Source organism: Cyprinus carpio, chromosome A6, assembly GCF_018340385.1.
Source record: "Cyprinus carpio isolate SPL01 chromosome A6, ASM1834038v1, whole genome shotgun sequence".
Taxonomy (NCBI): Eukaryota; Metazoa; Chordata; class Actinopteri; order Cypriniformes; family Cyprinidae; genus Cyprinus; species Cyprinus carpio.
The window spans coordinates 29,509,657-29,535,951 of record NC_056577.1 but is presented as its reverse complement, the minus strand read 5'-3'; the positions used below and the strand labels follow the sequence as shown (position 1 = coordinate 29,535,951).

Below are 26,295 nucleotides of genomic sequence, written 5' to 3'. Positions count from 1 at the left end.
AATCACTTTGAATGATTTTGGGTTGCTTTAATGATTTTAATGAACAAGCCAAAGTTCTCTTATTTACATTTATTGTAAATAAATTTCACGTTTACTCATTTTGATACATAAGAAATATAGGAGACAGTTTATTCATAAATATTTCACTTAAAATTGTATAAACGAAAATATAAAATAATATCATATTTTGCATATTAAATACTTGGGGATATGTGTACACACAGATTAAATCTTCAACCAAAACCTTCCAGTCTCAGCTTCATCCAATCAGGTAACAGATTGGGTTTGTGGTCTTCCTATAAGATTGTGATTTCCGTTTCCAGGTTCTTGTAAGCCTCGTCCTGTAGCTCATAGATCTGGTCCATACGCTGGAATGCCATGTGACCTTTCTTACCTAAGAAAGAACAATGTAAATCAGCTGTGACCGGCACCTCTGTACTTTACAAGAAGTACTGTTCGTAGGACGAGGACAAATTACATGCAATTTAAAAGAAGAAAGGCACACGAGTGAATATCAATGATAGTGACCAAAATTATAGTAGAATATTTAAAAACCAAATTATACTAGAAAATTCAATATTTGCTTTGTGATTTCTCAAACTTGAATTTATTCTAGATTATGAGATGTGATGTGGTGCTTTGGAAGATGGTCCGAAACGCCTCATACAAAGAAACTGTCTGTTAAAACTGACTAGGCAGCAAGGTAGCTGTCTTTGGATTCAGAGACAGCCCCTATAGGGACAAAACCAGCACATGACACAGATGCAGTAGTCACAGCTTAAGGGTCACGTACCGAAGGACAGTACAGTCTCCCGTGCAGCGTTCCTCAGGTCTTCATCTGTGGAGCGCCACAGTTCAGCCACCTGCTCTGAGCTCTCTGAGGCCTAAGAAACAACAAAACCACTTCATCTCAAATGATCGACACATAAAACACAAAACCCATCACAGTTTTTGTTGAACAGAACAAATGTACTCTACTGTTGAAAAGTTTAGGGTTGGTAAGGATTTTATTTGTTTTTGAAAGAAGTCTCTTGGCTCTCTGACCATTTCTTTGATCAAAAATACAGAAAAAATTTATATTGTGAAATATTATTACAATTTAAAATAACTGTCTGAATATATTTTAAAATGTAATTTATTTCTGCATACTTTCAGCATCATTACTCCAGTCTTCAGTGTCACATGAGCCTTCAGAAAGCATTCTAATGCTGATCTGCTGCTCAAGAAACATTACTGATTATTATTAATGTTGAAAACAGTTGTGCTGCTTAATATTTTTATGGAAACTGATAAATATTTTTCCAGGATTCATTGATGAATAGAAAGTTCAACGGAACAGCATTTATTTCAAAAAGAAATCTTTTGCAAGATTATAACATATGCCTTTACTGTCACTTTTGAAACATCAACAGCAGTAAAAGGTCAATATAAACCCATTCTGATTGAACAATTTGTTTGATGGCAGAACTTACCTTCAGACATTTCAGAGCCAGACAGGCCTCACGTCGCACATGCGTGTTGCTGTTTCTCAGCAGATCTGTATAATGAACCACTGCCTATAAAACACCCACACAACCACATTACACACAGAAAGTGCAGCTCACTTAAGCCACACTTAAAAACGCTTGAATGTGATTATGTCAGATAACAAAAAGAAAGCCTTTCACAATATGAAGCTGGTTGGGGTTTAAATGGGTATCAAAGCGTCTTGGTTAGCAACATTCTTCAAAATATTTTCTTTTGATTGAAGGCAAAGTAAAAAAAAAATGTACTCACCCTCAGGACATCCAAGATACTCACCAATGGATCCCGTGCAGTGAATGGGTGCCGTCAGAATGAGAGTCCAAACAGCTGATAAAAACATTACAATAATCCATACCACTCCATCAAACTCCAATCCAATGTTGTGTTGTGTGAAAAGCTGTGTTTATGAGAAACAAATTAACCCATTAAAAAAAAATTACTCCAAACAAATATGTTGGTGGTTTTTGATGTGAGAGAACAACAGGAGATGGACTTTTTCACTTGAGTAAGCATTAGTATAGATTATGGACTGATATTTTTGCCAGAAGCAATAGTTTACCATTTAAATGATTGATTTGTTTCTTACAAACATGCAGCTTTTGGCTACACAAGACATTAATTGATGGACTGGAGTGGTGTGGATTGCTTGTGGATTATTGTGATGTTTTTCTCAGCTGTTTGGACTCTCATTCTGACGGCACCCATTCACTGGTGAGCAAGTGATGGAATGCTACATTTCTCCAAATCTGTTCTGATGAAGAATCAAACTCATCTACATCTTGGATGGCCTGAGGGTGAGTACATTTTCAGGAAATTTTTATTTTGGGGTGAACTATTCCTTTAAATGATGACTGAATTTTAGTTGGACTTTCCCTTTAATTGTTTGGTATGAGAAGCATTTGTGTTTGATAGCAAATTAGGCTCTTTTTACCTTTGCCCTGAAGGATTTGGACCGCGAGGCCCTGCTGAGGCAGGACGTGGCTGCTGAAGCCACCTTGTGATTGGCGTCTGTCTGTAGCTTGGCCAGGAGCTGGAGGGTGCGTCCCGTCGGCTGCAGCTCAGAGATGCGCTTTCCTTTCAGCTTTTTCAGTGCTCGCCTCCTCTTGGGACTCTCCAGACTGGCTATCAGATACACTGCAGCAAACCGATCCATGAGGGAGAAACACAGAGGGAAGTCCCTTAATGAGATCTATTGGGAGGGTGATTGATTGATGATGAAAGCAGTAAACTCACAGTGAACCGATAAAGACAAAAGCATCTGTATTTACTCAATGTCAGACTAGTTTTTCTGACGTTTGCATCCTAAAATGAGCTGAGTCTGTGAACACTCTGTGCTGTTACCTTCTTTAGAGAGGAGAGAGATGTGCTCCCCAAAATCAGTGATACTCCATCTGTTGAGGTAGACTAACAGCTGAAACACAGTCACTCGGTCTGTGGTGCACTGAGTCACAGATGCCATCATACAGCTGCACTGCACCTGATGCAGCAACAGACTGAAAACTGCAGGACAAAAGAAAACACTCATCAGGAATCAGAAAGAGAAGACAAACCTTTATGCCTTGCAACTTAGTTAGTAAATTATTTCAGTAGTGCGATAATAACATTCTACAAGAACAATAACAGAACACATAACAAAAGCTATATTTATTATTTTACAAACAACAGTACAATTATTTCTATAGTCTGAGAACATTCCTAAAGCAACACTGAATAGAAGAGATTTATTTTTTACACATTATTGGTTTTTAGTTTATTAATTAAATTCTGAAGGAAGAATAAGAATAAAATACATACAATTATTTTAAACAGACAAATATTCAATATTTCTTTAAAAATTTTGGCTTTTTGAAGAATAGAATAGACATTTATTTTTTCATGCAAAGCTTATTAGACTATTCCAAAAGCAATTGTTTTTTAAAAGAGAAAATAACTCTAAATAAACAATGACTAGAATAGAAATATCCTTAAAAATACAATATAATCATAATAATATATTAATACTACTAATATTAAAAATACAATAATATAGTAAAATATAAAATTGAATGCAATTATTTTATATATATTATATATTAAATATTATTAGATATTTATTTACAACTAATGGATTTTAGTTGTTTGCAAATTAAATATTGACTTCTAAAGGACAAATATAACAAACATATATTACACAAAGATTATTAAATTATTTTAAAGACAATTAAGTAGTATTTTTACTACTTAGCAAGTCTTAGCAACAATGACTATAATATAAATATCCTTCAAAAAATATGCTGCTGCTACTACTACTACTAATAGTCATCATACACTAAATTATAATATATATATATATATATATATATATATATATATATATATATATATATATATATATATATATATTATAATATAATATACAATTATACATAATAAGATATTATTAGATATTTATTTACAAATGGATGGATTGTACTTGTTTGAAAATGGACAAATATAATAGACATTTATTTTATCATACAAAGCTGATTAAATTATATAAAGGTGATTATTTAAAGACTATTTAAAGGGAAATAAATTCTGAGCAACCAGTAGAACAGAATAAAATAGAAATGTCCTGCAGAAAATAATTCATTAATATTTAAGTAGTTCGTGAATGAAATCATCAAAGAAGAAAAATATATAATAACAAAATATCTTCTAAAATGTATTCTTTATTTTATTATATTCCATTCTGCCTTGGATACATTATTTCAGTAGTTTGTGGTTTCAGATTTTAGGAAGCATCAGAACAGAACAGAGCATCTGACCTTCATCAGCCTGGCCTGGCTGTTTGGCTTTGACTTTGTGGATGTAATGTTTGCGCAGTGTCCTGAGAAACCCATCCGTGGAGCAGCAGAAAGGCGAGTCACTCTCACAGCACTCCCTCCAAAATACTTCAATCCCCTTAGGAGCTCTGGCCAACACTGAGACACATCCACACACATGACTAATGCATCTACAGCGCTTCACACTGACACAGGAAAGAGCCTGTGACCGTCCACAGTATAAAGTAACAGTCACAGCACATAATTGCATATTCTAGTGTTACGCTTAAACACTATGGGAAAGAAAATCTGTTATAATCGATCATAAACTCTGTCATTTTAAAAGTTAGCGTTTGCAGGAAATCTATAAATCTCAATTATTAGTATCTAAGGAGAGAATTTTTCAGTGGTTTATTTACTCATTCAAGGCCTGGGATGTTGCTGTACTTACGCTCAGTTACTGAGATCTCCTCTATCATCTTCTGTGACAAAGCACCGATTTTTTCTAGCATGTCAACTTGCCACAAGAGCTCATCCATGATGTCTTTGTGTACAAGATCAGAGTCAGAACACTTCAGAGCCTGGAAGAAGACAGAATGTGAACTTATACACACACAAAGTAACAATTATGTTGATAACTGTCTGATGATTTGGTTAGACTGATTCCTCACCCTCAGCAGCACTGCGCAGACACTGAGGTGGGTTTCAAGAGCTTGATCCAGACTGTAGACCCCTGTGCTGAGTGACGGCTTTACTGCACCGTCTCCTCTGTGTCTGACCAGCCCTTCACCCGTGTCTTTTGAGGACTTATCCTGAGATAATAGATGCATGCTTTTCAGGGTGTTCTCGTTGAATGAACCAATCCTAGGGAGAGAAAAAAAGTTTATATATAAAACTTAAAATAATTAAAGTAAGAGATACATACATATATCTTAATTCAATTACTTTATTATAATAATGAATACTATAAATATTTCAATATTTATATATCATTTTATTTAAATCTTAAACTTTAACTTGAATTGAACCTTAACCATGCTATACAATTATATTTTTATATGCCAAAAATGTTGTGCAATATCATATCCATGTAAAGGCAATCAAACATCATGTATTGTTTAAATATCAGATTGCTAAATATATTCTAATAATATGGAGATGCATCTGACCTTGACCTGACTAATAAATGAGAGTGTGTACACTTCATGCATTCCTCCACTTCATCCACAAGATGGCACTTTAAGCCTTCATTTAATATATTAGTGCAGCAACTTGCCTTTTGTTACATGGAGTGTCTTTGCATGTATGCACTTGCATTCATCAGTCCAAATGATCAGATCAAAGCTAACTACAAAAAGCTTTCTATTATACTAATGGACTTATTTATCTCCCCAAAACAGATGAAAAATATTTTACACCACAAAATCAAACTAACAAACAAATCTAGAAATGAAATATCTTCAAAACGAGAAATTAAGCCTATTTTTAGGCCCATTCCCACCCTTACTACCAAAAAAGTTTATAGTACTACTAAAAAGATTATAGTACTACTTTACTACTTTAAGTTTTTATTTTGAGCTCAAGAGAAAAAAGAAATACACACACACATATATATCTTGATTTTGATTAGATTTTTTGACATTTCTTCAAGGGATTCACTCACACACACCAGCTAAAAATTAGCTGACTTACCCAGTGTACCCAAGTCTGATGCTGCCCATATCTGATATTTCATCTTCATTACAATCTGCAGAGAGGAAGTCGAAATTTCCCAGAACTTCCTCTTCCTCTACTTCTAGTGTCTGAGATGAGGGCATCTGTGAAGTGTCAAGGTCCTTCTAACATCAGGAAATATGCAATCTCATGAAAACATCTTCAGGTCAATTCCAATTTCCCCAAAAACTAAATGAAAAGAAATAAGAATCTCACCTTCAAGACCTCATTCATTTGGCGTATCTGCAGGTCTAGTTTCTTTAATCTCTCTATGTTGCTCATATCCTCCAGCTCTGTATTCACATCCTCTAGCAGTGAACTAACTCTCTTAGCCACTGCTCTCTTCTGAGCTCTGCCCACTTTTCTGTCCTTCACCAGGAGTCTGTCTTCAATTCCCTGCTTGAACGAGGTCTCCTCTTCAGGGGCCTCATCCGGGGCCGTTGTCTCTTGTGCGTCTCCTTCACCTGTGCTGGGGGTCACCTCCCCATTTTGCTTGAGGATGTCAGGGGTGCTGTAGCGGTGAAAGAGGAATATGGAGTCTCGCTTGCTGCCTGCAGGACTGGGGGAGGCTGTGTCAGTCTCTGATGGCCATTCAACACTCTCCTCAGCCTAGGGTTATGAATGGAAAGAATTTAAATATACCAGCAATTTGATTTTTGAATATTTTTTTGGAACTTTATATTTTTGAAAAAAAAAAAAAGTAAAAAATCTTAACAGATGTTTTCTTAATATATATATTAATATAATAACATTTCACACAAAACAAATACATAATAAATGAATAATTAATACATATTATTAATTTTATTATAAAAGTGGTTATTGCTGTTAATTATAAATATATAAAAGAATATAAAAAAATTACATTTATTATTATTATCCATTTAAAAAAATTATATTTAAAATATTTATATTTTTAAAAAATCCCACATAAAGCAAAATACTCTTAACAGATGTTTCTTAAAATATAACGTCATTTATAACAAATTATATAAAATATAATTATTTTGACATATTTTTTGCATACATATATATATATATTACATTTTAACATAATCACACACACACACACACACACATATATATATATATATATACATATATATATATATATATATATATATATATATATATATATATAGATATATATATATATATATATATATATATACAAACACACTAGGATAATTTATTATTAGAGCGCATTTTAAATATTTATGTTTTTTACAATCTCACATAAACCAAAAAAAGAAAGAAAGAAAGAAAGAAAACTAACTTATGGTTAAATAGTAGACTATCACACAGGTGCCATTTCGAGCATGCGGGGTCTTCATCAGATGAATAGCCTGCATGCTCGAAACGTCACCTTTGCTTTTAATAATAAAAATTAAAAATACAAATAATTATAGTATTTATTATAATGTATTTTCATTGTTTTTAATATATATTTACATTTATAATAATTCGATTTCAAAAATCCCACCAAAGCTAATTTTTATTTATATTAACACAATCAGTTTCATACATCTTGTGTGGATGTCTTCGGGAAATTGTCATCCTGTAACTTAGTGTCTAGAACAGGGTGGTGTGTGGTTGGTGGGTCGCTTGTCTTCTCATAGGCAGGAGGACTAAGTGCCTGGGTGGAGTCAGCCAGGTAGCTGAGTAAAGACACGCCCCTTGTTTCACGTGAGCCAATGGAGAAAGAGCCATCAGCATCCTGTATCTGACGCATCATCGACTACAGCATAAAAGGACAGATGACATCATTAAACAACATTTAAGCTTTTCAGGTGAAAGACAACAGAAGAATGAGGTGAAGTGGGTAATTTCTTTTTGCTCAATGACACCAGACTCCAGTCATTCAAAAACCTTGCCAACATCAGCACAAATCTTGTTTGGGTTTGTGTGGCACCATTTCAACTTTGATAATCATTTTTTTGTCACAGTCTGTGTTGGCTTTTACTCAAGATTTCACTGGGGTCACATTGTGCAATCTGTCACGTAACAGTCCTAAAGCACAGATTAAATCTCATAGCGCACAACCGGCTTCACTTATACTTGTCTCTGCACAAACCAGGATAGGAGAATGTAATTTAGCATTGGAAATTACACACTTCACCTTTAAATCATTGTGAACGGACATGCTGGGAGTCTGTGTGGATGTAGGTTACAAACTCACTAGAAAGTATTTTTCAGTGAAACTGGGTGTGTTGGGAGGCGTCCAGCTATATACAGATCCCTTTCTGCTGTGGATGGACTGGCGGCTGGTGGACGCTGTGAGAGGCCTCACCTCACAGCTATCAAATGGACTAAAGGAAGAAAAAGTGAGGGAAAAAGAAACTGTGAAGGAAAACTGACTCCAGTCCACTTATATGTGCAAAATAACAATTTTATGAAAGACACAGACAGTAAACACAATAAAGCAGAAGACTAGTGTCTAAGGATTAAATATACATGATGTTTGGATTTAAACTGGAATATCTATTGTGCTTAGAGATAACTACAGATCTAGCTACAGATCTAGCCACCCATATATTGTCACAATTGTAGGTGTAACATCACCTCCCACCTTAACCATAGCCCAACACATAACCCCACCCTTAAACCTTAAAATAACCTTACCCATAATCCCACTCCTAACCCTGATCATAATTCTGAGTGCCCCTGAGTCTCCTATACTTACTTTTAAATTACAATAAACTACCACCCAATGCTCAAAATAACTTTCAAATTATGTTTTTAGGTTATATTTTTAAACTTGTGTTCAAAAACAAAAAATGTTGTTGTTGTTTTAAGAAATTAGTTTTATTCAGCAAGGATGCAATAAGTTGATAAAAAGTAACAGTAAATACATTTACAATGCTACAAAAAAAATTTTATTTCAAATAAATGCATTTTTTTAAATTAATCAAAGAATCCTGGAAAAAAGTGAAAAGAAAAATAAAACAGCTGAACTTTTTTTTTTACCTTGGTTGAAATAAAAATGTATTTTTGAGCGGCAAATCAGTATATTAGAATGATTTCTGAAGCATCATGTGACACTGAGTCAAGACTGGAGTAATGATGCTGAAAATTCAGCTTTGCATCACAGGAAGTTTATTACATTTTAAAATATATTAAAATAGAAAACACTTATTTTAAATTGCAGTTAGAATATTACTGGTTCACTGTAATTTTTTAATCAATAAATGCAGTTTTAGTGAGCATAAGAAACTAATTTAATGAATTTTTAATTATTTTTATTTAATTATTATCTTCGTTATTTGAAAATGTTATATATCAATATTTGATAATTTCCCATTAACGATGTCAAAATGTTTAATGCAAAATCTAAAATTTATTGTAATCTACCATTCAAACTAACTTGTGATTGGTCTTTTTTCTTCATTTATTTGCATGATAAAATAAGATTGTTGTTATATATCTGAAGTCAACATGAAACAGCATTCAGATGGTTTTCAGTTTTTTTCTAAACCATGTATTTATTTATTTTTTTAACACATGCTTGCTAACATTTATCGTTTTATTCAATAAAGAAGAGAGAGATGGCACGGATAAAACTCACTCAGGTTCTTATTGCACATGATGTGTGGAGTGGCAGTGTGTGTTTGTCATCGCTGCTTGATGAAGAGTGACACTGCTAACAGAGACTAAGCAGAACCAGAGGAAATGAGGTGACGGCTGTGAACTAACACAGCAGAGCATGGAGATGCTAAACAGTGCTGTGAGATGTGTTTAATTTAGTGACGCTTTAAAAAAAAGAGGCTATGAAAAATCTTTTCCACCTGGACTGTGTAAAGAGCTGTGTAATTGGATTGGTGTGTGTGAGAGGGAGAGGGCAGCGATGAACTATTCATCCATCTCTCTGCAGTCAGCTGGTGTGTGTTAGCCGATAGCAGAGCTGCACTTACGGGGGGTGTTGTATGTGAGATCAATGTCATGTCTAAAAAAAATTCAGGACCATAAAAGCAGTCCACGAGAAAATTTTGCTCTATGAAGCCCTCAAATGTCATTCGTGGTTCTACAAGTGAGGTACATTGAACTACCATTCACAAGTTTTTGGTTGATAATTTTTTTTCAAATGGTTTTGAAAGAAGTCTCTCATGCTCACTAAGGCTGCATTTATTTGATCAAAAATACAGTCAAAATTTGTAATGTTGTGAAATATTATATTAATAGTTTTCTATGTTAATACATTTTAAAATATAATTTATTCCTGTGATGCAAAGCTGAACTTTCAGCATCATTACTCCAGTCTTCAGTGTCACTTGATCCTTCAGAAATCATTCTAATATGCTGATTTGATGCGCAAGAAACATTTATTATTATTAACAATGTTGAACACAGTTATGCTGCTTCATTTTTTTGTGGAAAGTATGATACATTTTTTTCAGGCTTCTTTGATGAACAGAAAGTTCAAATTAACATTTATTTCAAAATGAAGTAGTATGAATGTGAAAGTTTTAATGCTACTTTAAATCAATTTAATGCATCATTAATGCATTAAAAAATATATTAATTGTTTAAAAAAAAATACAATTTTAAAATTAAAAAAAAATTGAACCCAAAGTTTCATACAGAAGTGTATAAGATGTGTGTAAAATAAAGTAAACAATGTCTTAAAGTGCCCTGTCAATCACTTTCAAGAATTTCACAGCACTTTTTAGCCTCGTAAAATGTTCACTTACTTCCAAACCACCTCAAGCTGTAGCTTGATGGTTCCCAGTTCTGTAATGTCCACAACCATCATCTGCGGCCTTGCTGTGAAAAAATCTGCACTCCTGCATGTTACCATGCCGACCAGAATAGAGCTCAACCCCTTGACCTCTGTTACCTGCAGGACATTTCAGAAAACCTTTCAGATTCGGCAGATGTTGTTGGCTTGACTAGAGTTTTTGAGGGAAATGATTTGTTTAACCTTCTTTTTTATCATGTATGTTGGGCCAAAGGTCTCTCAGGATGGACTGTACTGTTGGCAATAACAAAAAAGTTGACCCCATCATTATGCTGCGGTAGGTGGTTGACAGGGCATTCCTATCTGGTTGGTAAGGTGTTCTGAGTAGTTGTTAACTCATCACCGTGTGGTTACTAGGGTGTTTTTGTGGTTGCTAGGGATTTCGCTATGTGCTTGCTAGAATATACCTATGTGGTTGTAAGAGTGTCACCGTGTCCATGCTTGGATGTTGCTGGTAGTTGCAAGTGTGTTGATTTCTGGTTGTCATAGTATTTTTAATGGTTGCTATGGTGTTTGGTGGTTACTAGAGTGTTCCTATGTGGTTGCTGGGTTTTTTGGTGGTTGCTAGAATGTTGCTATGTGGTTGCAAGGGTGTTTCTGATAGTTGTTAGAGTGTGGCAATGTGGTTGCTAAGGTATTTTTGGTGTTTGCTAGAGTGTTGCTATGTTGTAGCTATGTGGTTGCTAGGGTGTTCTTGGTGGTTGCTAGAGTGTTGCTATGTGGTTGCTAGGGTGTTCTTGGTGGTTGCTAGAGTGTTGCTATGTGGTTGCAAGGGTGTTTTGATGATCTTTAGAGTGTTGCTAGGGTACCTTTGGTGGTTGCTAGAGTGTTGCTGTGTGGTTGCTAGTGTGTTCTTTGTTGTTAGAGTGTTGCTTTGCTATGTGGTTGCTATGTCGTGGCTAGGGCGTTGCTATGCGGTTGCTGGGATGTTGCTAGTAGTTGCTAGAGTGTTGATTTATGATTGTCATGGTATTTTTGGTGGTTGCTAGAATGTTGCTATGTGGTTGCAAAAGTGTTTTTGATGAAAGTTAGAGTGTTGCTATGAGGTTGTTAGAGTGTTGCTATGTGTTTGCTAGGGTGTTGTTATGTGGTTTCTAGAGTGTTGTTATGTAGTTGAAAGTGTGTTTCTGATAGTTGTTAGAGTGTTGCGGTGTAGTTGCTAGGTTGTTTTTGGTGGTTGCTAGAATGATGCTATGTGGTTGCTAGGTTGTTCTTGGTGGTTGCTAGGGTGTTCTGGGTGAGTAACCAAGTGTAACTGATTTAGAATTTTATATTTAAGATCTTATTCTGAGTGACAGAGGTTTAAGAAAGGATATTAAGCATTTAAATACATCTGTAGTAGTTTGGCTTAACATCTATATTTTCAGGGATGGAATCAATTTGAGACAATCAAACCTTTCATAACCATTATTCCACTGGTCCAAAAGCTTCAGACAGTCTGTTAAACATCTCTGCTGTTCTCTCTCAGGGGTTTGTGGGAGGTTTATTGTGTCATATGACAATCTATTTAGATCTAACAAACAGTATAAGTACAAAAGGCCTGGCATCTTCTGTCATCGCAAACCCCACAGATGACCTCGACAGGAAGTGGTATTTGCTCAGGTGTGTGTATGAGCATAGGTGGACGAGCTCACCTTAATCTCAAAGTTCCCATGGATGTGAGGGAGGAAGACCATTTCTTCTTCGTCCCACAGCTGTTGGTCATCCGTCTGGATTCGCCCTCTGATTCTCCATCGCTGTCGGCCCAGCCGGATCAACACCTACACGAAATGAGACGCTCAATGTGTGTGTGTATGTGTGTAAAATCACCCCAATGGCTTTTGGACATTTACAATACCGTTCAAAAGGTTGAGGACAGTGTAATTTTTTTTTAAAGTTTTCTCTTAAGTGCACCACGGTTGTACAGTATAAATAGGAATACTGTCAAATATTATTACAATTTTAAAATAACAGAATTTTATTGCATTACACAATGTAACAAAAATTTGTTTCAATTACATTATCTATGGTTCTTTAATTCTGTGGTGCTAATGATTATTATACTATTTATTTTCATGTAGCATTGATATTTTGGTCAGGTAAATTTTAGAACTTCCATCATTAATTATGAAACATTGGTTCAGTACAGATAAGTGTTTTTTTTTTTTGTTTTGTTTTTTTTTTTACTAATTTTGCATGTTTTTAATTTTTTTTTTTTTTTTTTTTTTTTTTTTTTTGCAAGGACAGGAACATTCTAGAAGTTTTTGTAACATTCTGGAATATTCTAGTGCTTTCCGGAACATTCCAGAATATGGTGGGACTAAAAGACAAGAATCATCCAGTGTACATTTCTGAAGTTTTGGATGACTCACTTTTGTCAAACTCAAAAAAAAAAAAAAAAAGAAACATTCAAAATAAAAGCAAAAGACTTTTCTAAAACAAAATTTCCCTGTGTTGTATAACAAAATATCAAATCAAGTGACATTAATATTAAAGAAATATAGCAAAAGCACATTTTACAAGCAAAACATTAAAAAATAACTAAACGGAAAACAATAGATGTGGAGTTCAAAATTAAGAAAACATGTTGAAAATGTTTGGGAACACCCATAGTTAAAGTAGTCAACCAAAATGCCTCTTACTGCCATGTTCAGCGTTGTCGCAAGGCCACAGCAGTAAATACAACCCAGCCACATGTGAAACTCGTTAGCAAAATCGCCAACAACGTGACTCAAAGGGGTGATTCACACCATTGCTCAATAATGCTGGAAATGTGATATTTTAACTTGTGGAATTTGTAAATGAAGATATAAATAATTAAATAAATTACTGGCAATATTAATAATAATAATAATAATATAACATCATAACATCTAATCTCAATGTTCCAGCTATGTGACTACTGTTACAGTGAAATATTATTCACTGTATTATTCAACTGTCAAATCTAGCCAATTGTCAAGGCAAAGTTGCTTGCTATTTGCGAAAATGCGCTTTTATATGTTTGCCTGATAACTTGTAGAGGTCTATGGTCATAGGACCACTTAGTGGTAAAAAGCAGCAAATACACATGTTGCCGTGGCGGGAACTGCGGCAGTAAAAGTGTTATCCTGGTTGACTACCATCATAAACATGTCCATAGTTATCATGATCATACAACTACTAAAAATCACTTTGGGTTAAAAACAATAATAAAAACAGTTCTGAGAAAACTTCTAGGTTTATGTTTGCATATATTTTCATATAGAATGAAATGAAGTTCATAGTCCTTGTCTTAATTTCCAAATACTTTTTGGTGTGACTGCATGAGAATGTGTGGTCTCGTGCATGAGACAGCTGATGGCTCCTGAGACAGCATTCCACTGTGCATGAAGTCATTGGAAACCTGGCCTTAACAATGTAATCCGAATAGCTGGTGAAATATGTCATTTCTGCCTAATATTTTAACATAAAAAGAACCATCATGTATTTTTGTCCTTCATATGCTGATAGAACAGTGAGTCTTAAATTAAGAGTGATGTTTTGGGGTTAAATGCCTTAATGTCTTTATTACTTTTATGTATTAGACATTATTCTGTCATCCTTTATTCATGTCGTTCCAAACCTGTATGGCTTATTGGTGCTTTTTGTCATTTTGCAAGACCATCAATGTTCGTCCTCATTCACTTTCATTGGAAAGCAGCAGCATGAACATTCTGCTAAATGAATCCTTTAGGGGGAAGTTGTGGCCTAATGGTTAGAGAGTTTGACTCTTAACCCTAAGGTTGTGGGTTCGAGTCTCGGGCCGGCAATACCACGACTGAGGTGCCCTTGAGCAAGGCACCGAACCCCCAACTGCTCTGATGGGTTAAATGCAGAGCACGAATTCTGAGTATGGGTCACCATACTTGGCTGTATGTCACGTCACTTTGTGTTACACAGAGGACAGAACGTCATACAGGTTTGGAGCAGCACGAGGGTGAGTAAATGATGACAGAAGATTCATTTTTGGGTGAACAATTCCTTTTAAGTGTACAGCAACAGTAAGATGTTGGGTTAAACGTCCTCACCTCATACTGATCTCCAGGGCAGAGCCGAGCAAAGCCTATCAAACCTGCCTCATAAAAAGAGAAAAAATTAGATGGAGAAGGATGTTTAGGAGATCATTTTTTTTCTCTGAAACTCAAATTCCTATATATGTGAGGTGCTGTGTACCTTTCATTTTGATTTGCAGCTCACCCAGCAGGATTTCCAATTCTCCTTCCATTGCACGCATATCCTGCAGGTAGAGATGAGTGTAAAACAGAGGCATTTCTGAAGTGAGATGTTTGGACTTACTTAATAGGTTCTTTTTATTGGTGCATTGATTAGAAATCATGTGTAAAGTGTGGTTACGAAGTGTTGTTGTGTTGGGCTAGTTGGAAAGAGCCACCGGGTCACAGTGTTTATGCTTTTTGGGAAAACAACCACACAAAATGCTTACTTATTGATTGTTGCGTTGTGTGTGTATGTTGTCCAAGAGAGACTCTACCTCCAGGCTGTGTCTGTGGTTGCGGTTCAGCTCCAGTAGACTCTCTCTAGACTGTCGTGAAGACGAGGAAAGAGAGAACGCTCTCTTCATGTTCAAAGCTCCTTGGCGCAGCCGCCACTGGATACAATAGGACTCATACAGCTCTTCTACCTGTTGACATCCACATTCACAAGATGCAAGTTTATTCTTAGCACATATGACTAGTGTTCATATATATGACCAAATTAAAGTATTCTGAAGTTGTGTTACAACACTAATTTTAAACTAAATTCTCCAAATTTAAATAAACAATACTCCAAAAACACTAATTTCAAAATCACAAAATAAACAGCATTACATTTTGTAAATCGTATTAATTTTTAATAAACTATATGGTACAAATACTAACATTACAGTCTCAAAAATATGTTTTTGTAAAGGGAACAACACTCAAATGATTGAATATCAGCATTTGTTGACAACTTACCTTTTCCAGGTCATAGAAAAAAGCCTGAGGAATGAAGAATAGATTTTTGTAGTTATTTATTTACATTAAATGAACAGATAGTGTTAAAAAATAAAATAAAATAATAAAAAGCTGGATTATAACCAGTTAAGACTCATTCTCAGGCTACGTTTACACTACAAAGATGTTGTCAAAAACTGAAAAAATTTTCCCTTGCGTTTCTAAAAAGTTTCACGTATACAAGACAACGTTTTCAAAATGATTTGCGTTTATCCGTGAAAACAGCCAAAAACGCTGTATTACGTATGCCAGCCCAGTAGTTGGCGCTGTCAACTTGTTAGTTAACAGTACTTGTAGGGAAGTGACGATTATATGTTGTATATAATGTGTCACTGCTGTTGGTTGTAATATTGGTGAAGTAAATCCACACTTCGCTGAAGAAGCGTTCGCAAACTCTTGAGCAGCGACAACAATACCATGTACTCCGCCATTGTTGTGTATGTTTGTTCGCGCTTGCCTTTAAAGTCGACACGTACTTCGCATGTCTACATGCCTAACACGTACTACGCACATGCATGACGTAACCGTTTTCAAAGATTCCTGTTTTGGGTGTTTATACAGAACGCATAACGGTGACATTTTCAAAAACTTGCACTTTGAAACCCGTTTTCAAAAATATGCGTTTTCATTCCCCAAAACGATGTTGTCATGTAAACGAACAGGCAGAACGCATAAAAAGTTTCCCGTTTTTGGCAGAAAATGTTGTCTTGTACACGGCCCCTCAGTATACAAAGCCTCACCAGTCTGGAGTTTCTCTTTGTGTCTCTCTGCTGGGATGACAAGAAGTCCAGCTCTGTTTGATGGTTTTCCAAGTAGTCCCTATATGAGATGAGATGAGATGACATTAACATTCACAAGACTAGTGTGTGCAGTTCCGTCAGTCCATTCATTTCTCTACTGCAACATACTTGAGCCCTTTTCTCAAAGCCTGGAAGATTCTGTCCACCTGCTCAGGCTGTTGCCCCCAGATGCTGCTACCCACCCGACTCGAAGAAGGTATTCTGGGAGATTTCCCTGCTATGACTTTTGTGCGGAGAGAGCTACGAGCCGAGGAAAGTCTGTTAGATGAGATGAAATAGTAGAGACAATGAAAAAAAAGTTAATTATTATATATATACTATTGTAAAAGTTTGTCCTAAATTCATTTTATTTAAAACAAACTAATACTGTTGTTATACAAGGATGCATTAAATCAATCAAAAGTGACAATAAAGACATTTACAATGTTACAAAATATTTCAATTTCAAATAAATGCTGTTCTTTTGAACTTTCTATTCATCAGAGAATCTTGAAAATGATGCATCACAGTTTCCACAAGCAGCACAGCAGCACTGATTTCACCATTGATAATAATAAGAAATGTTTATTGAACAACAAAAAATCAACATGAATCAATTCAAGAACGATTTTGTTCCAACTATGAAAATTTATCAAAAATGACAGCACACTCAAGAACAATCTTCATCTCTTAAAAGAATCAAATAAGAAGTTTATATAGATAGCTGTTTCTTTGGGCCTTTTCTGAACCCAAAATTGAACTTCACAAATGTATGCAATAATTTTGACATTGCATTGCAATTTCCAGATTTCATTAAGTAGCACGCAGTGGTTTTCAGCTGTCCAGGACAATAAAAACAGCTTCTCTATTAAAAAATTAGCACATTAAATTGCTTCCTAAAACAGTGTTCTCATAGTAATGGCTGCTGAAAACTATGTTCTTAAGATCGCATTGCAGTTATTTAAACTATAACAATCATTTTGAACATTAATAATGTTTTTTAATGTATTTTTGCTAAATTAAATACTACTTTGGTCAACAGAAGTATCAATCTCTTTCATAAAAAACAACATTTATTTTAGCAATTCCAAACCTTTAAACAGTAGCATGCTTTTATATTCTGAATTTAATCCTCATATCCCATTTTAGTTACACCCACAACATAATCTACATATTTCATAATCTTACACAGCATAACAAACCCAATGACTCTGCAATGTAAATAAACTGTTCTCTTAGGGAAGGCATTCCTCAGCACTGCTCTGGGGTCACCAATAACACAAGCTCTGGCTCTCACATCAGTATATTCCTTCCTGTCTCCATCACAGACATCACCACTGTCCCTCAGACGTGACGCCCATTTTCTCAGGAATAAAGAGCTTGATTTTCTAAACTCAGCCCTCTGCATTCTAACATACTTGTAGTGTTTAGAAGCATTGTAAAAATATGTAAAAGCATTTACCAGTTGAAAACAACTTAATTTAATGTAAAATAATTCATTTTTTTTTTTTTTTTTTGCTTACACGAGTTAGTCACTACCAAACAAGGTTGTACACAGTCTCAAGATGAGTAATCTGGAATTGTTTTGTAAAAAAACAGACATAAAATTGTTGATATACAGTGCTCACTACGCCCAACAGCAAAAAAAAGGTTAATCAGACTGGGTTACAAGACTGGGGAAAAACAGAGACAGTTCATGTATTTGGATTAATCTATTAAACATGTTCAGAGGTTTTAATTAATCTCAGAGGTTTTTGTTTTGATGCAACCTTGTGCTTCTTCCAAAAAAATATTTTGTTAGCTACAAAACGGACCTACTTAAAATATGTGAAATTTTCTAAAAATCCCAAACGATTTATATATAATTTAGTTTACAATGTAGTTTACAAAATATAAGCAGGATAACCTCAAAATGATTTCAAAAATCAGTGTTGACAATCGAAAAACTAACCTTATCCAATCAACTCAAAAGAGTGGTTGAAATCTACTTCTCTATAACTGTAAATCCATGATCCTAACAGGATTGTAGCTGACAGCAATTAATCTGCAGGTTACTAAGCAATTAAATGCTTAAAAAGCATTTTCTCACAATGCAGTTTTGTGAAGCTTTTGCCATACAATAAAGAGTTTACAAATTGAAAGCAGGCAGAGATGCCTGTGAAGTTATTTTGGCCTTTGTCTGCAATCATTTAGTTTCAATCTTTTACTTGGATGGGAATGCAGGAATTTAGTGCTATTGTGACAAATAAAATAAAAATTTGCACACATGCATGCACACACATACACAGAGGCAGCTGTGTTTACTTATGTAAGCTGTCACACTGCTCAGATGATGCTTGTACTCGAATCCAAACTGTGCATCCTCTCAGGACCTTTGGTTCTTGAAATAATTACTCCTATTACATAATAACCAATGCTTGTTTGGGTTACAGATTGTGTGGAATGGTGAATTAGAACTATAATAAATCAAAGGAAACCGTAAACCACATCAGATATAAGCTAAGCTCCATTTCAAAACCTAGTGAGCTCCCTGCTAAGGCCACATCCTATGCCTCCTAACTGACTGATTTGGAACATCAGTAGCGCTTGCTGTAAACTAACAAAGCGATATTCAAGTATATAGTGCATAACAAAGATACATATTAGATAAAATATATAATTTTTAATTAGATAACACAACTTGAACTTCATCCATACTTTTCAGTGCTGAATGAAACTTATTTATGATGCTTTAAAATCCTGTTTAGGTAGGTAGCTCATTTGGACCCCTTTTTTTCACTTTACTAAGTCTGGAAATGTTCTAGATACAATAAATTATGGAAAATGTCAAGACAATAAGCAAGATAATTACTTTAGATGCCCAGAATGCATTAAACAATAAAATCGTACTTAACGTTATCACAAGTTGTCTGATGTCAGAGGTAGAAAATATCCAGCTGGGCTTTTATGTTGCTGCCAGTGTCATTTTAATATTGTTTATGATAGTGTTTATTAATATATTGAATTAGTTTTTATCTTTATATTTTCATTATAGTGCTTCTGTCAGTTTTATTAGTTGATTGTTAATATTTCTATATAAATGTATCTACATTTCTGTTTTATTACTAGCAATTTTAATACTGTTCTTATTTTTTTATTATTTTAGAAAAAAGTTTTCAGTCTAATATTTATATTCTATTTTATTTCAGCTTTATTTTAATAACAGTTTTAGCTTTAACATTGTTTTTATAAGAGAAACTACTTTTCTAAAATGTATATTCTAATTTCTTTCAGCTTTATTTCAATTACTGAAAAACTATTTTTATAGTTTTTCTTGTTTTACTTTTCATTAACAGTAGCACCATGAATGGCTTTATTGCAGGAATAATCGAGACTCTTCCAAAACGTTTGGTTTTGTCCTCAATTGTGCAACAAGGCCTCTCAGAGGTGTCCTCATGGCATAAATTCCATCAAACAAGAGTCATGCTTTCCATGGGATTCTATGACCACTGCTTTGAGGAAATTTATCTTAATAAAAGTGCAAACAATGCAGTCTGACACAAATGGAAACACATTCATCTTCTCTCAAACACAAACCATACTTGCTTACCTTCTCCGGCCACCGAGTGTGTTTACTCCAGTGAAGGAACGGCTCCGCTGCACCGTGCCGCCCTCAGCCGGACAATCAAACTTTAGCTTTACTGACATCTCGCGCCTCCACCTACAACATACACAAACACAAGAAAAACAGTTAGAAATTCGCTTTTAGTTCAAGTCATAGCCTTCATGTTATCAGCTGCAAAGCAATGCAATGGCAACCAATCACAACGCCAAAACAATGCACTAAAATAACTCAGAACATGTTAACATCTTGAAAACTAAAAAGATCAGGACAAATTTTAGTCACTGTCACATTTGCACGTTACACACACATCTGCTGAACGTGAAGCTCCTCTTCACAAACCCTCGGGCTCTCATTTATCAAATGAGCGGCTACAACTTTAATGACAGCCACCCTATTCTCCTCAATGACAAATGTCCATGTCTCTGTTCCATCTCTCCTCATCCCATAATTCATCTCTCCTATGTTATTGTATGCAGTTTTTGAACATTCCTCAGACACAGAGGCCCCAGAAAGACACTAAAAGTTGTCACAAAGTGAAAATTCACCAATCCATTTTCTTAATGCATGTTATAGAACTTACTGTGAACGATTTATCTGTGCATGTTACATTTTTGCAGTTTTTGGACCTTGTAATGTTTAATCAAATTGCCATAATAGGATCCTCCAGTGAAAAGGGCAGATTGTGATTACATTAGACTGCAAAATATTAAAATGATCTGGCATTTGATTCAAATAAAGAAAAGAAAATGAGTGCAGATGATGATTTTAAATGTGACTTAAGTGTCCAAATGCTGTTTTACCTCATTGCTTTTGGCGATAATATTCACTTATGGCTTTTGCACCTGTTTGGCTAAAGCAAACTTTTTTGTTGACAGTGGCACACAAGAGAGAGACAGAACGGAGAAAGTGAGAGGAAGGCAGGATGAAGAGGAGAGACAGAGGACAGGAAAGAGGCAGAGAGAGATGTCTTGATTGCAAACGCAGAGGCGGTTATCAGTCTCTACAGGACAGTAACTCATGTTCCTTTTCCTACAAGGGGAAGAGAAAGATCTGTGGGGTTGATGAAGAACTGTGGGGGGTAGATGGGCAGGGAGTTTCAGAGAACCATGTTTGTAAGAACCATGGAAACAGTGTTATGACAGCTGCTATCACTATGACAAGTAGAGTTAAGGAAAATGTAAATCAAGGAAGAAGAAAATGAGTGGTGCTCATCTCTAAAAAATTTGCAGTCACAATTATAGTGAGTTCCGTGTGGACGCTGTCTACCTCAATTCGGGTCCCTCATTTAGTGAAAGTCTTTTCATTTTTTTCTAGGGTTGGATAAAAATATTGATTTTCCAGTTGATCTCTATCTTTATTTAAATGATCTGCATATGCTTCGATGTCTCCCAATAACGAGCTTTTTTGTCATTGTTTCCTGCACCGCTTTTTTAAAGGCCTGTTGTATCTACATCTAACTTACATGGCAAAATAAGCCATATCTTACCAGAGTTTGCTGTCTAAATTAAATGTAATAAGTTTTAAAAAGATGTTTACCGCGAAATAATGCCAAACAATGCATTTCTATCGAGTTGCCCTTGCGGGTTACACGTCATCTACTGCTTGACCAGTGAAGCCAAACAGTTCGATTCCCAAACTATGAATCATTGAATCGTTCAAAAAGACTCATGAACTTCGTAACTGTTTGAATCAACCTGATCATTGAGGGTTACATGATAGACATAAAATACATGTATTTTATGTCTATGGGTTACCTAATCAACATGAAGATATTCAGATACCAGTGACTGGGTATTTTAATATATTATAAGAAAGATTGATGCAATATGTTACTGTTTATATTAATAAAACATTTAGCTCCGGTCCTTGAATTTGAGTGATAGCATCAATAGCCAAGTAGGTGGCAACAAGTGACTGCTGAACAATATGTATGATATCCACAAGTTTCCAACACCCCATGAGGCCTTGCGTCAAAAGTGGGAGCATCTTCCTGTTTGAAGTAAACGAGCAGGAAGTGATACTCATTCATTCAACAGCTGACAGTTAGTCATTCAAGATTTAGCGATCCAAACTTGCTAATGATGTGGGAACACAACTTCAATGAACTTAAAAATGGTGAAATAACAGTACTTTTACCCTCTGCTAAACTGAAATGTTTACTGTGTGTCATTCATGTTCTGCATATATTGCTTCACGGTAGCCTTCACTTAAAATCTTTAGTCTAATATTGTTGGATGATAAAATTAACACACAAAGTACTAGGGATGCACCGAAATGAAAATTCTAGGCCGAAACCGAAAATTCTGGATGCACTTGGCTGAAAACCGAAAGCCTAAATGCTTTGTAATAATTATTATGTTATTAAATAATATAAAGTAATTTTGTAAGACTTAATGAAAATGACACACAAAAAAAAAAAAAAAAATTGGACAGAAAATACATTAATATTAAATATCAATATATTATTTTTATTCAGTATTAAATAGCATGCATGTGAGCAGAGCATAGCGGGGAGCAGATCAGTGAATAAGAGGGTAGTGTCATTTTACATGCGTAGCCCAGTACAGCTGTACTACACCATGTTACATGTTAAATACAGTAGCGCTATTGCAAACAGGAACGAGTTTACTACATAGAAATTTCCTGCTGGTGCGTTGAGCGGACTTTGCTTTTCCAGTGAGCATGAGCGGTCCCTTTTTCGGCCGAAAACCGAAAATGCCATTTTCGTCTGCCAAAATTTCAGTGCATCCCTATAAAATACCATTGGTATACTACTTTCCGCCACCTCACCGGAAGTTGTACCCACATTCTTTTTTACAGTAGCACCCCCTGGAAATAGGTAAAGTCTTTCAATTTGAAAAAATGAAAAAAGTGTTTCTATAAGTAAGTCATTGAATCATTCGCTCGTTCGATTTGTTCAAAACACTCATTCACGGGGGGAGTCGTGGCCTAATGGTTAGAGAGTCGGACTCCCAATCGAAGGGTTGTGAGTTCGAGTCTCGGGCCGGCAGGAATTGTGGGTGGGGGGGAGTGCATGTACAGTTCTCTCTCCACCTTCAATACCACGACTTAGGTGCCCTTGAGCAAGGCATCGAACCCCCAACTGCTCCCCGGGCTGCCGCAGCATAAAATGGCTGCCCACTGCTCCAGGTGTGTGTTCACAGTGTGTGTGTGTGTTCACTGCTCTGTGTGTGTGCACTTCGGATGGGTTAAATGCAGAGCACTAATTCTGAGTATGGGTCACCATACTTGGCTGAATGTCACGTCACTTTCACTTTCACTTTCATTCATTTGCTACTGTGAGATCTGGGGCGTGAACTCCAAAAGTGGGCTGAACCTTCAAAATGGGGCGAGGTGTCCTCGAACAAAGACTTTCACCATTGGCTCTGGCTTCAGCCAGTTATTATTGCTTTACATTTATGCATATGCCTAAATAAACATGCTTCATGAGAGCAGAAACCAAAAGGGTAGTGATGCTACTGTAGGTGCAACTAGAAGGTCCCACTGTCCAGTGAGGTCCAGTTGGGGAGTTACAGAATGTCTGGCTCGGTGATTTCATATCGCATAGGCCTAATCTTATTAACTGCTATCTCCTGAACTGCAATCTTTACCACGCTGAACAAGTATTGGAAATTTGAACCTCCTCTGAGCAAATGAGGTTAACCAAAAACAGCTCAATGATGTAATTAACCCAGTCCATCTGTGTTTTCCCCCAAACCATGCAAAAAATAAATTAATTAATAAAATAAAATACATATATATCATTGAGGATATAAAAACCAGACACAGTGTGTGCATCCTGAGTAGAAGAGAGATTCTTGTAAATGTTTGGATTTACATGTACATCATATAGATGTATAACAATAGATAGTGACACCATTTTAATTAAATTTACACAAACAGTTCAACCATCATACCCACCCTCATATCTTTACAAACCCGTAAGTCATACAAGTTTGGAACAACATGCTGGTGAGTAAATAATGTCAATGTTTCATTTTGGGTGAACACTTCCTTTAAGAAAGACTTTTTTTTTTTTTAAGAAACTTGAGTCATACTGTACATTTCTTTGATAAGCAAATGACCTCTAGTTCTGTGCCTATAGTGAATATGCATTTATTTATTTATATAAATACACACACATCATTCTCAGTGGGACACGCAGTAAGACTTTCTGAGTGTTGGCCAATCAAAATATTAGCACAAACATCATGTCTAGCATGAGAAACTGCCATACTAAAACTTTTTTCCATTTGTTTTTTGGCAGGAGGAAGAAAAACAGAAGGGTGTAGAGGTATTGTGGATTGACTGGCTTGAACCGTGATTCAGAGTATGACTGCTGTCATTACAAAAACACAAAAATTTGGCTTGAATATTTGCAGCCATGTGGGATAAGTGAACATGGTGTACTCATTAACACTTACTGATAACACTAAGCAGTCAAGTATGTGAATCTTCCTGGAAACCGTCTGATTGTCATCCATCATTTTTACAGGGGACTCATGGGATTTCATGCCAAAGGGAATAGATATCTAGTCCAGTGCACACAAAGTTGTGGATCAAGAAAAGCACAGGGTAATGATGGCATCGAAGGGGGGAAGGTTCATTGATTAGATCATTCATGGGATGGATTTTTTAGGACAGAACAGGACATAACATATGCAATTTGATATGAAAGCGGCTGTATTTTTACAGGTCATTCAGTGAAAACCAGGTATTTTCGCAGTTATTTATGTAACACACAAAAAAAAATAGCCAACAATAGTAAACCTATATAACTTTCGTCTGCAGATCCAAAAAGTCTAAACAGCAGTTGACCCCACTGAGTCTCACTGTACGGATAAAAAAACAGACATTTTTCAAAATATCATGTTTTGTTTTGTTCAGAAGAAACAACATGAGGTTAAATAAATGATGACAGAGTTTTCGTTTTTGGGTAAAATATCCCTTTAAGATCATTAGTCTAAATGCTTAACCATGAAACTACCACATCATGTGAGACAACCCATATGAAACTCGAGCCTCAGCGACTTTTGAAGTCCCTCAGCATCTTCTCTCATAAATGTTTGAAATAGAAATGAGGTTTTAATGACACTCATTAACATGCCAGTACGTAACCTCCCTATTTCTATGACCCAGATGAAAGTTCAACCTTGATGGTCTATGCATAAATAGACTGCAACCATCAATATCATATGTATTAACAGAATTGAATAAGATTTATCAAATTGCACATTGCATTGAACTTAGTCATAACAAGAAACAGACCTAACATTACAGACAAGAACCATTTCGGTATGTAGCTTAAGCAGGGTCAGGCCTTTGCTTGAATTCACTGGGTTCCGGGGACTCAGTGGTAGTGATGATGACTGTGAAAACCAAAATAAATAAATAAATAAATAAAATACCAGAGTTCACCTCCAAATCTCTCTAATGTAAGAAATTCAAAAAGGATTTCCATGTGCATTTATGTGAACTCTACCATATGTTCGAGTGATTTGTGAACTCCTTGATTGCACAATTTTTGTTCTGCCTTTTGTTTCTCATGGTTTATGATGCTGCTGTTATCTGGAACTGAATCTCTACTGAATAGTGCCTGAGTCATATTTCATTCTTAAATAACCTTCAAGAAAGAGATCTCAGGGGGTCTCAGCTGTAAATGAACCCTGCTCCCCTCAGTGCAAACCACATAGAACTCATACACACCCACACACAAACAAAAACATCACCCCATCAATCCATACTGGAACAATGCCACGGATGACAGCACTCAGAACATGAATTAAATAATGTTGAGATGAAGCTTTCTTGTGAAAAATCATCACCTTTATTCTGCTGTTTATGATTTTATTACCCAATACCAACACAAACCACAAAGCAGGGCTGATGTGCAATGCAAATTTTATGTATGAGCAATAGTTATAGTGATCTTTGTCTTAGGCTGATGATACACGGGGCAACTTTTTTGAGCAATGTTGCTTGGGCACTTTCCCATTGAGAATGGGTAACAAATTTCTATTTGGATACTTTAGATCGGTCGTGGGCCCTGTGTCTCACCTGGTTACTATTAACAAAAGTTGCCTGGCAACATTGCTCAAAAAGTTGCCCTATGTATCATCAGCCTAAGGCAAAGATCACTATAACTATTGCTCATACTTGGGGT

The 26,295-nt window shown here is 35.6% G+C and overlaps 1 protein-coding gene across 4 annotated transcripts; it reads right to left on the bottom strand.

Annotated features, from left to right (window-relative positions):
* LOC109085043 (RIPOR family member 3-like) lies at positions 1-25,480 on the bottom strand. Of its 4 annotated transcripts, XM_042758922.1 has the most exons (22): positions 25,401-25,480; positions 20,118-20,228; positions 16,658-16,807; positions 16,490-16,568; positions 15,707-15,734; positions 15,245-15,444; positions 14,929-14,992; positions 14,784-14,827; positions 12,390-12,515; positions 10,709-10,854; positions 8,200-8,329; positions 7,546-7,758; positions 6,237-6,629; positions 6,000-6,145; positions 4,979-5,171; positions 4,759-4,888; positions 4,311-4,466; positions 2,866-3,024; positions 2,456-2,658; positions 1,473-1,556; positions 794-884; positions 1-394 (listed from the first exon to the last, which is right to left on the bottom strand). In XM_042758922.1, exons 1-22 carry the CDS (start codon positions 25,421-25,423, stop codon positions 297-299), a joined length of 2,967 nt encoding a protein of 988 aa, XP_042614856.1. In that variant the 5' UTR covers positions 25,424-25,480; the 3' UTR covers positions 1-296. The 4 variants fall into 4 exon arrangements, 3 of the variants coding, with proteins under 3 accessions (XP_042614856.1, XP_042614853.1, XP_042614854.1); XR_006160297.1 differs by lacking the exons at positions 15,707-15,734; positions 16,490-16,568; positions 16,658-16,807; positions 20,118-20,228; positions 25,401-25,480 and adding an exon at positions 1,777-1,921 and having other exon boundaries at positions 344-394; positions 15,245-15,412; XM_042758919.1 differs by lacking the exons at positions 15,707-15,734; positions 16,490-16,568; positions 16,658-16,807; positions 20,118-20,228; positions 25,401-25,480 and having other exon boundaries at positions 6,000-6,142; positions 15,245-15,412.
* Between the last annotated feature and the right edge of the window lie 815 nt (positions 25,481-26,295).

What these genes read in the sequence shown, in the direction of transcription:
- LOC109085043 (XM_042758922.1), bottom strand. Translation starts at nt 25,423, where the DNA reads ATGGTTCTTGTCTGTAATGTTAG. An exon ending in GCCCTGGAGATCAGTATGAG is followed by an intron (nt 12,516 to 14,783) that starts GTGAGGACGTTT and finishes CATTTCGTGTAG; the next exon opens with GTGTTGATCCGGCTGGGCCG. An exon ending in TCACTGAAAAATACTTTCTA is followed by an intron (nt 7,759 to 8,199) that starts GTGAGTTTGTAA and finishes TTTATGCTGTAG; the next exon opens with TCGATGATGCGTCAGATACA.